General features: G+C 37.5%; 1 protein-coding gene across 49 annotated transcripts in view; it reads left to right on the top strand.

Moving 5' to 3' along the window:
- The window catches only part of GPHN (gephyrin), a 295,661-nt gene that overhangs the window by 15,540 nt on the left and 266,608 nt on the right, over window positions 1-13,513 (top strand). For 24 of the 49 annotated variants that reach the window (XM_065064289.1, XM_065064295.1, XM_065064294.1 and 21 more), the window contains exon 1: window positions 12,785-12,911. The exons of the other annotated variants lie outside the window; for them this stretch is intronic. In XM_065064289.1, coding sequence (XP_064920361.1) covers window positions 12,800-12,911 — 112 coding nt within the window. In that variant the 5' untranslated portion in view covers window positions 12,785-12,799. Of the gene's footprint in view, window positions 1-12,784; window positions 12,912-13,513 lie in introns of those variants that run through there. 49 annotated transcript variants of the gene reach the window in all.

The following is a 13,513-nucleotide window of genomic DNA, read 5'->3' on the forward strand; positions in this document are numbered from 1 at the left end:
TCTTAATTACATTTAACTCCATATAATACATCTTTAATATTCCTCTGGGTTGTTACACAGCTGTCTAATGTCAATGTACTGTGTCCTGATGATGCATCTTAAGATACAGGCTTAGTTTTTAACCATGCTATCTGAATGTAATTGAAGAAAATCCTTTTGTTGGGTGTCTAGGTGAGATCAGTTGAGTAAGGAAGTGGTTTAAAGATGTTAAAAGCTCATAGTTCTGCACAGTTTGTCACTGTTCTGTGATTTATTCTATATTGGTTGTAATTTCAGATATTGAATTGTGACTGATAGCAATTTTTGCTGTGTAAATCTGTATGAAGTTATTTCTGCCAGTGTACATTGTTTTTATTTATACATTTCGCAGATTTATTTTATGGAAGTACTTTGCAAAATCTCATGTAAAAAAGAAATCTTGAGACTTATATGCCAGATAGGCTAGATAGTAAAAAAAAAAAATGCTTTTTTAAGTGTTTGAGGACAAGAACTGATACTAAGCTGATATGCAAGGTTCTTGAATAAACTTGGAATCTTACATTAGCTTCTATTCACTCTCATGGTTAGCTTTAGCTACTCCAGCCTGACTTTTAAAACAAGTAAAACATGCTTGTTTTAAATAAATATTTTTATAACAGTCCCTGCATCAAGGGCCTACAGGTAGTTTTTAAAACAGAATGTAGCAGTTGAGTGTTTATCTTAGAACACACAAATAATTTCATTTCACTTCATGGTTTTTTGTTGTTGTTTAAAGAAAATGAGTGATATTTCAGGATTTTTCTGTGTTTGAATATTGTTTCTTACTAAGCTTTTTCACATTAAGTAACCAGGATCAGGTGTCTGGAAAGCATTACATGGGCAGAGCTTTGTCCTTGATTTCATTCTCTTCAGTTGCTTAGTTTTTTAACAGGATACTTTAGTATAGACTTCGTTGGCTGAGTAGCTAAAAATCTGTGGAAATAGTTTGTCTGTTCTGTAGTAAACAAAGGTAAACATCAGTTCTTGAGTCTATTCAAATTAGCTAATTCAGAGAAGTACAATTCTGTATATTAGAAGTATGTAATGTGTATTTTTGTTGTATACCTTGCTGTAACAGTCAAGAGGCTTTTGATTTTCCTCATGGAGTCTGTCATGATCATTGTCAAAGTTTTACCTTTCTGGATGAGAGCTAAAGTGCAGTCACTAAACTAAAGGACAGACTTGCAGTAAAAATAGTTTTTGAAGAGTAATAACAATGTGTTTCTTTAATAACTAAGGTTTGTGAACCTCTTAATTTACTGAGGCACTGATAATCCACTGGAAATGGCATACATGGAGTGATATATTTTGCCATTGTCTTACATCTGAGGTTTTACATCTGATTGCATCCCTCCTTTTTCTAGGGAATAAAAATTTGAGATGAGAAATTGAAAATGTAAAGCACCACTAGTGGTTTTAACTTAATGTGTTTGAAAATGTCTAAGAGTTGCTAAGAGAATGAACAAATACTTCACAGTTAATCTATCATATTGGTCAACCTATATGAACATTTACCTTTCATGTCTATTTTAAAGGTGGACTGAAGAATTTTGAATGTAGTTTGGATGGAGGGAAACAATAGTATGTGATCCAAATGATGCAAGCTGGAGAAAAAAAAGGCTGCAGTTGACACAAGGAGGAGGTTGTGTTAACATACAGTGTGATGATGGATGGCAGGGGCAGGGGAAGGTGTTGAGTAATTGTTTTAAGCTTGTGAGGTGGTTTTACTAGCATTTGTGTGCTCCAGAGAGCAGGGAATATTCTGTTGATGAAGTTCTGCAAATACTTGTTTGGGGATATTATGGTTGCAGTGAATAGCTGCATTAAAAGTAGAAACAGCTTTAAATATTCTTTAAAATGGAATGCATTGCCTTTATTATCTCTGTGGAGCAATGTTATTAAGAGCTACATCACTAGCCATATACTTCTGAAATTAAAAAGGCTGAAGAGATGCCCGAATTTTAAAAAGTCTTGTATTTCTGAAGAGAGATATAAATAGTCAATCAAACAAGTCCCTGTAACACTTCATAGGCTAGATCCAAAAAGAGACATAAATGTGGTGATGCTTCAGTATCTTAAAATTAGCAGTTTGGACCATGCAGTGGGAGGGAAGAGAACAGGGTTCAAATCTTTGCGTTTTGAATGATTGTTGCTGCCTTTTTTTTTTTTTTTTTTTCCCCTGTTAGAGGGCAAGTAACAGAACAGGAATAGTCCATGGAGCAGGGGCTAGAAGGTAGGTCTTCTCACAGTTGAGTGCTCCAGCTATTAAGCTACAGTGTGGTCCTTGCTGCTGATTGTCTGGATACCATAGCATTTTAATTCTTAGCTGGGTAGTTACCTAGCTTTAGCAGGTAAGATACCAGTCACTGTCCAGCCTTTTAGTTTCTTAATTAAAGCACTCTTCTGGGAAATAAATGAATGTTTGAATCCCCATGGGCTAACAGGGAATTGAACCCAAGCTCCTTGCTTCTGTGGGATTTGCTGTAAACCAGTATGGATCCACAGGAGAAGTTTTGGGTTGGTCCCCCCCTTGCTCAGCAGCTCCCTGCAGTGCTCTGACATGGCATCTGCCACTGTTCCTGCACAGGGTGCGTGTGCTGCCTCACGTGCAGCCCCCCTGTTATCTTGTAGATGAGCTTCTTAGCCTGTCTTGGTGGAGCTTTAGTCTTCTATGAAGTTTCCACTATAAGATATATTATCTCTATTGCTGGGGAAACAGTGTGGTGTTTGTTGGACTGCTTTGTATAGGACTTGAGGGCTTAAATTTCACTTGTATGCAAAAGTGCATGTGTTGCATGCTGCCATGGATTCAGAAGCCATGCAACTGAGGAGAAAATATCAGGAATGTTTATGAAGTATTTGAATAACCTAACAGTAGGAGCACTGGGTTTTGTTGCCATTTAAATGAAAATATCTTAGCATTCAGAGAGTTCCGGGATCACCCAGCCTGGCAGCTTTCTTAGTACACCTGAAGAGATGAAGTTGCTGGACAATCAGGTTTTTCTTTCAGGTGTTTAAGTTAAGTAATAACAAACGTTTTTTGAAAGAAAAGAAAAATAACCACCTGTTTTACTTCGGAAAGTTTTGCTTCCATGTTTCTCTGATGTGGTCTCACTCCATATCTTCCCGTAACAAAAATTAATTGTGTAGGCTTTAAGAAGATTGTAACAAGCAGGAAACAAATTTTGGAATGGCTCTCCTTAGCCTTCTTCCACAAACCCTTATCTACATGCCATATGATTAAAAGAAGACAATAGACATAAAATATGAAGTCTGTTGTCCTCATCTCAGCTTTTTGCTTTGCTCGATAAATAAATCCTTGGTATAATTCACTGCATTTTAAAATCAGCTACACTTGCTACACTTGCTATTTTTGCTGTTACAATTTTGTGTCTTTTTTTTTTTTTTTTGGTAGTAGTGGAGCTTCTATGTAAAGTTGAAATTGAAATTATTCCAAGTGATTGGTGTCAAGCTTTTTTAGTTTGTTCTTGAAAAGGTACACTGTGAATTTGATTGTTTGTGGGATTTCTTTTAATCTGCTAAGGAACACAGTCATGAAAAACATAGGAAGTGCCTGTGACCTTGACCATATCTGAGCTAGCAGGTGCCTTGAGAATAAGATGGTGCTGCATCATAATTTGCTCATGAGGTACAGCATCATGATGGCATGTGCTCCCACTCAGAATCTATTCTAAGAAATGACCGAAGCACTTTCTTAATCTTGTGCTCAAAAATACTGGATTAGAGTGAAGAAAGTCTACAAAGTAATGATGTTCTGGAGATCAAGCGAGAACTGATGGTAAAGGACTATGATTCTATGATTAAAAGTAATTATTTAATCCATATAGTAAAATACCTTAGTATAACAAAGCCCAGCATAATCTCTATTTTTGTATTTGTCTATATATCTGTCCATAGAACAGATCTGTACAACAGAAGAAATACTAAAGAATCCTCAGAGAGATATGTGGCTCAGTTTGTTAGGCAGAACTTTCCAAGACTGTTTTAAGTTTAGCACTGTAATGGCTGTTAGAATTTGCAGCATGTGTTTTAGAAATTTCTGATCAAATCTTCTGAAATGCAGAGCATCTGATCTCTTTGTCAAACGTTCCCATTGTGACACTGGCTTCAGTTTGTCGAGAAAATGTAGTTCATTTCAGGCACAATGATCATAAGGGGCGAGTCTGAAGATGAGGAGCTTTCAGTATGCTGTAAATACTGACCTACGCTGGACAACTTTGTAGTTCCTCAGAATGTAATGGTCCTGAAAGTTTTTAAAGATACTCCTTGCAATTACTGTTTGTTGACTTGGCCTGAATAAGGTGAGTACAGGTTTTCATACAGATTAGCTGTATTTTAACTCAAGAGATAAACCACTCAGCTACATCCACTGTAAATTGAGTGCAGAAAACCTTTTGTTACAGCTTTATATTGCGCTTGGGAAACAGGACAGCTGTGCACTACCACGATACAGATTAGTACTAATACAAGAAGAAAAGCTTAGTACTAGGTCAAATATCACAGAATCACAGAATCGACTGGGTTGGAAAAGACCTCAGAGATCATCGAGTCCAACCCTTGGTCCAACTCTAGTCCGTTTACTAGATCATGGCACTAAGTGCCATGTCCAATCTCAGTTTAAAAACCTCCAGGGACGGCGAGTCCACCACCTCCCTGGGCAGGCCATTCCAATGCCTGATCACTCACTCTGTAAAGAATTTCTTTCGGATATCCAGCCTAAATTTCCCCTGGCAAATATTATAAGTTATAAGCCATAACATATTCTGGTAAACTACAGTATTTTTGCTTCCTTTCTGTGCTGCTTTTCCTACAAGCTTGCCATTCTCTGAATAAAACTAACTCCAGTGTGCTATTAACATATCACCATTTCTTCAGTGGCTTGTGGGAATAATCAGAATTTGGGAAATGGAGCATAGAAGGGATTGACTTCACCTAGCTTGCTTATTTTTACATTAACAAAGTGTATGTAAGAAGTCTTTAGGTCTCTGCAGTCTTCTGTTACAAAATAAGGTCACTGTGTTTAATGAATGAATGTAGGGAATATGTGTGTAGTTAGAATCACATGTTTAGAGAATTTAAAAGACTACTACCCCAAAGTATCAGAATTATCCAGCCTTTAACCTATGCAAATAACTGATTTTGAGAAACACAGAAACTTCCTAAAGAAATTTGACCTATAGAGCAATGTTATGTTTTAAAGGTTTAATTAATAGGGATCTGCTGTGGGTAAAACTGAGGTCTTTCTCTGGTTGGAAGTTGATATGCCAGTTTTGCAAAGCATGCTGTTCTGTACATGAAGATCATAAAATAATACAATCATCCTTCTGTAAGTACTAGAATTCTGTGTTTTACAGAGAAGGAATATTTTTGGCAAGGTTCTTCCAGCAGCAGGATTGGCATGTTAAGAGTAATTCTGGTGGAGGTAGCATCCTGGTTCAAATCCAATCAAGGAATTCAAAATTACTCAGAAGATGCTGTTGCTCATGGGTCTCCAAGTAGTGCGGCATTTTGGTCATGTTTATTTTTTGTGGCAGATAGCCTATAGGATAATTCTTGGGGTTCTGTTGAAAGATGCAATGTACACACGATACTTCGCAGGGGAAAAACAAAAAAGAAAAGCACAAAGAGAAACATTTCTTTCATAGAAAGAATTTTGTGTAATCTGAACACAAATGAAAGCATATTTGAGATAATATTTTTGAAGAAATACCGCAAGTGAAATAAATTGTTTTTCTTAATATGCTCAATACAGATTTTTGTTCTGTTAAGCAGTTAATCCATTAAGGTTTACTTGAGGGATGGAAATGTAATTGCTTTGGTCTTCAATACCAGTGTAGCTTGAGGAACTTTGCTTGTTGACTGTCTCTGTGTGGGGATACATTTCTGTAGCTCAGATTCAGCATTGTGGGATGGACAGTGGTGTGAAATGGGACCCGTCTGAACTGGTGAGTCCTTTTGAGGTCAACTCATTAACGTGTGCTGGTTGATTTGGTTGCCTGAAGTGGGAGTGAATGCTAATGTTTGTCTCATTCTGTGGCATCTCCGTCAAACTGTGCCCTGTTTAGTCTACTTTATATCAGAGTTTCTTATTTTTGTCTGTGTTTCTGAATTTGTTTTGTAGTAGTTATATTACTGTCACTTTTTTGGTAAACGCTCTGTATAGAAGATTATTTAATCTTTTTTTTGAAGTTAATTATTGGTTTAGGAGATATAAAGCTTAAAAATCCTGGAGGTGAGTTGCATATTACGTTAATGCTTTTTAGTTTCAGTCAGTTAAAATGTGTGCTATTGGCATTAGCAATCATGTAGTGAAATATTCCAGAAAGGTTTCATTTTTAATTAAAGGCATTTATAATTTGTTTAGAAAAATGTTCTAATATGTTTTTTGAAATGCTCAGCTGATTCAGAAATGCTCAATCAGCTGTGTTGTGGTTGTAGTACAGGCTACTTTGCTGATTGTCAGAAAAAAAGTGTAAATCAACAACAGATCTATGTAAGTTAACATATCTCTATAGCTATGTTGTGTGTGTGTTTGTGTTTTTTGTCGTTGTATTTTTCTGGTGGTTTTGGTTTTGTTTTTTGTTAGTTTTTGGGGTTGTATTTTGTTTGTTTGTTTGTTTTGTTTTGTTGTTTTTTGTTTTGTTGTTGTTTTTCCCCCGAGTGTTTTGCTTAATTTCTAGCTTTTGAGAGTCTGAGTTATATGAAGCACACAGGCATCTTCTAGCATCATATTTCTATACTGATATCAAATGGTGGTAAGTCAATGGTGTTATATTTACACTTTTTTTTTTGATGTGCTAGAGAATATTGATTTCTGACAAGTCTGCTTCTCATTGGAAAAAAATTTGAGTATGCATGTCAACTTGCTGGTTCTGTTTCCACAAATATTCATGTTTTCCAGCCTGCCATTTGTAAAGTGTATCATATAAATAATCTTCTCATTGGGAGGTCCTGGAGTGGTTTAACGGGCACGTGACACAATTTTTATTTCTCTACTTAGGCTAGAAAAATAAAACTAGTATCCAGGGGCGGGGAACTTTTATTTTTTCCTGAACATTTATTTTTTCCTTTCTCAGTGTTCAGTAGGAAGATGTAATTACCATGCTGTCTCAGACCGGAATCCATACAGTGTAATATCATGTTGTAATGGGCGTTAAGATTAGTTGCTTAGTATTTTTATTTTTCCCTTTCTTGCATGTTAGTTTAACTTCTTATTGAAACATAAACAAGACACATTTTTTTCAGGATTTCTTTAGTCAAATCCAGCAGTTCTGTGATTGCCTTTAATGTGGTGTTCCTTCATCACCTTTAATTAGAAAATATCACTTAAGTGATATTTGTAAAGAAACTTGTAGTATTTACATTTTTTTTTTCTATAATGTTTAACCTGGAAGTTAGGAAATCCTTCAGCATGTATATTATGTACAAAGTTCTACAAACAGGTTGTTTCGATTATGCATGGTGTTGCATTGAAAGTTTTTGTTATGATAAAACTGCACAAATATTTATTGATCAGAATTTTACATTAGGATTTAGATGTTGCATTTATAGTTTGATATTATTTAACTTTTATGGTCATAATTTCATTTTCTGGTGTTTCAAAGGTAATGTTTTAATCAATTAGAAGGCCTTAAATGTATATATTTATGCTCATATTTAAAAAATAAAATCTTGCTTGCTAGCAGCATGTCTTCCCTTTCTCAGTTTGTGTTACCTATCGCAAAGAGTTGTATGCAATCAGGAACTGTTTTTTTGTGCTTTCTGTTATTTTCAGTCAAATTTGATAGAGGGATAGTGGTACTGAAAATTTTAGGTGCCTATAAGACATCTTGCTTGTTATAAGAAATGCTCACAGAGGAAGAGGCTTCTGTGTGAGTTCATCCCTTCTTAGGCAGCAGCTAATGCTGCTAAATGTACCTGGAAGTGATGCTTTATTTGTTCCATCACTCATGGAAGTTCTGTTTAGTGAGTGAGCAGAACTGAATGTAGAAACACAAATGATTCAAATACGTATTTTTTTTCATTTGTTCTTTTCCTTGTTTCTTGTTAGGACGTAATTTAAGCTATTTAAATATTTTTTTTATAACTTACTTGTTGGCACTGGCCAGTACAAACATTTCATGGTTACTAGCAGTTCACCTCCCAGGAAAGTATTCTTCTGTAGTACAGTAAATTGGTGCAGGGTGCAAGTGTGCACATGCAATTTTTTATATAGTTTTGCTGCCTTTCTTGATAGTAATGCTATGCCCCTCTCAGACCTACTGAGGTCTTGATCTCTGTGGCACATATTCTGTCAATGAGGTTTTTGGAACAGGATGTGGAGCTGCAGGACGCTTTGCTGTCCAAAGAGATGTGACTGAGACTGAATGCATTTCATCGGTTTGCAATGTAGAATGAGAAATGGAAATGGGCTGTAAGTAAAGAGACATTGCACCATGAACCAAGAGGCAACCAGGTCTCTGCAAAAGTGGCAAGATGTAACTTTTTCTTTTTTTAATAAAAAGACTCCTATTAAAAATTTCATCCAGTTTTCAAGCACAAGACAGCTGAAAGAAAACACACTTTTTTCTCCAAAACTGAATGTTGGGTTGGATGTATGGTTCTGCAGTTAAGGATTTTAAAACACATTGTGGGATTGCATACTCTTATTATTTTAAGGAAATCTACTGAGCAAATACGTAATTATATTCTGTGTTCCAGCTCTTGTCTCTCCTCGCATAATTATTCATGAGTTTTTTCCTTGAATTTGTCTAAATATGGAACTGACACTTTTCCCCTCCCAATATGTTGTACTTTAAAACCTTAAAGACAAAATAGTGACTCAAGTTTTGTCTGACTTTCTTAATTTACTGTTCTTGTTACTGTGACAAACATATAGTTTTTAATTTTGTAACTAACACTCTTAATTTATTTGCCATACAATGTCCATGGTAAAAAATCAGGTAGAGACTGAATAGCAGCTGGCAGATGTCAAAAAGCTGCTTACTATTAAATTCATAATGCCATATTTGCTGTAGATGATGTTCTAAAAAACCCCTTTGCATTGTAAAAAGTGTTACAGACTTTTCATAACATTAGACGGGTGTGATAATGTTTTCTACTTTATTGTGAAGTTATATCAACATCTGGCTTTTATTTTGCCTTTCTTCACAGACTCACAGGATGTCAGGGATTGGAAGGGACCTCAAAAGATCATCTAGTCCAATCCCCCTGCCGGAGCAGAAACACTTAGATGAGGTTACACAGGAATGTGTCCAGGAGGGTTTTGAATGTCTCCAGAGTAGGAGATTCCACAGCCCCCCTGGGCAGCCTGTTCCAGTGTCTGTCACCCTCACTGAGAAGAAGTTTCTTCTCAAATTTAAGTGGAACCTCTTGTGTTCCACTTTGAATCCCTTACCCCTTGTCCTACCATTGGTTGTCACCGAGAAGAGCCTGGCTCCATCCTTGTGACACTCACCCTTTATATATTTGTAAACATTAATAAGGTCACCCCTCAGTCTCCTCTTGTCCAAGCTAAAGGGCCCCAGCTCCCTCAGCCTTTCCTCATAAGGGAGATGCTCCACTCCCTTCATCATCTTTGTTGCCCTGCGCTGGACTCTCTCCAGCAGTTCCCTGTCCTTCTGGAACTGAGGGGCCTGGAACTGGACACAATATTCCAGATGTGATCTCACCAGGGCAGAGTAGAGGGGAAGGAGAACCTCTCTCGACCTACTAACCACCCCCCTTCTGATACACCCCAGGATGCCATTGGCCTTCCTGGCCACAAGGGCACAGTGCTGGCTCATGGTCATCCTGCTGTCCACCAGGGCCCCCAGGTCCCTTTCCCCTACACTGCTCTCTAATAGGTCATTCCCCAATTTATACTGGAACCTGGGGTTGTTCCTGCCCAGATGCAAGACTCTACACTTGCCCTTGTTATATTTCATTAAACTTTTCCCCGCCCAACTCTCCAGCCTGTCCAGGTCACTGGATGGCAGCACAGCCTTCTGGCCTGTCAGCCACTCCTCCCAGCTTGGTGTCATCAGCAAACTTGCTGATAGTGCACTCTAGTCCCTCATCCAAGTCATTGATGAGTATATTGAATAATACCGGCCCCAGTACTGACCCTTGAGGCACTCCACTAGATAGAGGCCTCCAACCAGACCCTGCCCCATTGACTACGACTGTCTGGCTTCTTTCCTTCGTCCAGTTCACAGTCCACCTCACTACCCGATCGTCCAGACCACACTCCCTCAGTTTAGCTGTGAGGATACTGTGGGAGGCTGTGTCAGATGCTTTACTGAAGTCAAGGTAGACCACATCCACCGCTCTGCCATCATCTGTCCACCTCATTATGTCCTCATAAAAGGCGATTAGGTTGGTCAAACATGACTTCCCCTTGGTGAAGCCATATTGACTGCCCCTTCTTTCTTACATTATTGTAATACCTTCTCTCAATCACTCCCGTGTTTGCATCCATTATTCTCTCCCTCACCCAACCTCAGCAATAATGTCATGTTTCACTCTCATCCTCTTCCTCACTCAGTGGAATTACTCTTGGGGAAAAAATGCAGCAAAAGCGGTTGTAAAAGGAAGTTGGATTACTCCCGTGCAATCTGAGTTAAGATTATATTAGGGGATTGGACTAGATGATCTTTCAAGGTCCCTTCCAATCCCTAACATTCTGTGATTCTGTGATATTGGTACAGAATGGAAAGACCAGAATTCTTGATGCTATAGTGAGTGTTTCTAGGAAGAAGTAGTTTGACAAACTGTAGGAGGAGAAACAACTTTTCAGTTAGGATCTGCTAACTACAGAAGATGTAGCCTGTAATTTTTACCATGGTGTAGTCAAGTTCGGCTTGCATAATGGAGGTTGGGAAGAAATCGAAGTGCGAGTATATAAAAGTGAGGCAACAAGCTAAAGGAAAGTCAGGAAGAGCAGCTGAATGGTTTGTGATGCTGTGCAGTCTGTTTAATGTTATTATATTAGACTTTTATATTAGAACTGGAACGTGCTGCGAATGAAAAGGCTTCAATTAGCTGACCTCTAGCTACTTCGAATGGTGCAGTGTATTAGTCTCAGTTTTATCTGGCTCAGAAGACTGACAGAGCCCTGCACCATCCATTCAGCCACTTTGCCTTTATTTCCACTCTGTGGAAACCAAGCTGTGAAGCTGTGGAGTGGCCCTGTGTTTCCCTCACTACGGAACTGGCATCATATGAGCCACTTCTAAGAACTACTACTCTTCTGTTTCCATGGTTTTTGATGCAGTATCAGAAGACCAAAAAATAGATGCCGACATGTTGAAAATTCAGGAGAAAAGTTATTAGTAATAAAAAGAGGTAATACAAAAGTGGAAAGTAGATCAGAGAGGCTGTAAAGTTAAATGCAAAACTAAACAAGGCAAGTCCCAAGAGACTGTAGAGAATCAACTTGCTGAAGGTGTAATGCTTAATGATAACCATTGTTCATGTATATCAGGAATCAGAAAGCTATCAGAGTTTTGGTGTGGCTTGTAGGTGATCAAGACCTACAAGCAGCAGTTGAGGAAAATAAAACCATTATGTGAAAGTTCAGTGTGTTCTTTGCAATCGTGCACTGTATAGAGGAGATGAAGGAGCTTACCATACTAAAGTTTGTGTGGTATGTGTTGTTGCTGGTTGGTTTGGTTGTTTTTTATTTTTTTCCTTTTATTAAGCATGATGTGAATCTCACTTTGAAGATTTTTTTTAGCAGAAGTCATTTGCTGTGAAGGCACAGAACTCTGGAAGGAAGTGTTGTTTGGTTGAGGTTTTTTTTTTTTTTAAAGAATACTTGTATTCATTCCAGCAACTTCAGGCCAGGAAGTCTGAGTTCTTCATTGGGCACATTTTAGAAGCTGTAGCATATGTGCTAATATGTTGGTGAAGAGATGAAACAGCTTTTCCTGAGGTAGATTCTGTTCAGTCTGCTGGAGGGTTTTTAGATAACTAATTTTGCCTTCAATATGAGTGATACAATAAATCTGCATTTTCAAAAGGCTTCGGAAGACTCTTAAAGAAATTAAACTGTCCTGCAATAAGAAGCAAAGTCCTTCCACTTTTTAATAGTTGGTTGATAATTAGAAAAGTGCAGGAATAAATTGTCAGACTTCTCTGTGGAGGTATTTACCAACAGCATCATGTAGGGATCTGCTCTGCAAGCTGTCATGGTTAACATAAGAGAATATAAAACAGCTTCTGTACTACTTACTGCTTCTCACGTTGCAAGTAGTAGGAGGCATAAATGAAATTGTAAGTTAGTAGTTTTAATTATACATATCATTACAATGGCTTCAGAGTTAACCCATATTCAGATAAAATTTGTACTTCTAGTCTCTGTATTCATAGTACGTAGTAGTGATCAAGCAATTTTTTACAGTAGGTATGAAAAGACTTTGCTTGCCATTTTGAGAATCAAGGTAGCATGTGTCTTTTCTATTTTTACATGATTTTATAGAAATTAGCATCTATATTTGCCAGGATATGAAAAAAATAAATCAGCAAATGGCAAATATTCAAGGTTTCTGCTGAATTCTTTTTGAGATCTAAGAAAAACACTTTGTTACTTCCTAAAATACATCTGATATTGATTGCCACTAAAACTGAACATTCCCCATTGTTCTTAATGATTCCAAAAGCTCTATGGCCTTACTGGTAATCCTAGTTTTAAAATGAAGGATATTGGTTGGGGGTCAGGAAGGAATTTTCTTACAGATAAGGCTAAAAACAATTGCACTCTTTTTGTCTGTAGTTGTGGATGTGGTTTGTCTTCCTAGGATTCTCTGAATCACTGGATGTGCTTCTGTGTAAGAACAGGCTGCGTACTTGGTGCCAGTCAAAGACAGAAATAGAATGTGAGAAATTGAATGGTGAGTGTTATTATGCTGCTTTCTAAGCTCCTTGTAGAAGGATCTCCTAATAAACACCAACTGTTACTGTCCCCAAATTGGAATTAATATGAATGCAAAAAATCCCAGTCTTTATTCAGTCTTACTGATGTAATACAACCCTTTTTGCTTAATTGTCTGTCTACGTCTTGTCAGTATTTTAGATTTCAAATCCTTATCTAACTTAGGGGCAGCAACTGCTATTGCCATGCAAGTTGTATTTAGAATCAGGGAGCACTATCACTGTGTCATTTGTTTTAAAGATCCTTAAATGCTGTTATAGCTGTACTTGCACTAGAAAAAATGCTGCTTAAATGTTTCTAAATTTAAGAGTGGAAAAGCTTTGTGAAGACTTAGTATTTGCACATATTTAACATCGTGTAGTGCATTTTCTCATTAACCTCAATTAAGCAGGCTGGTGCTGTCAGGGGGAAGGAGTATCTCAGTCTTTATAGGATTGCACTTTAAGTGGTGAGGCAACAAGAGAACACAGTTGGCAGAGCACAAAGCAGCAGCACATTTATCTGTGTAACTGTTCATGGTCAGAGCATGCAGGTGGTCTGTCTGCACTGCAAGACCTACAG

This window comes from Columba livia, chromosome 5 (genome assembly GCF_036013475.1).
Source record: "Columba livia isolate bColLiv1 breed racing homer chromosome 5, bColLiv1.pat.W.v2, whole genome shotgun sequence".
Classification (NCBI taxonomy): domain Eukaryota; kingdom Metazoa; phylum Chordata; class Aves; order Columbiformes; family Columbidae; genus Columba; species Columba livia.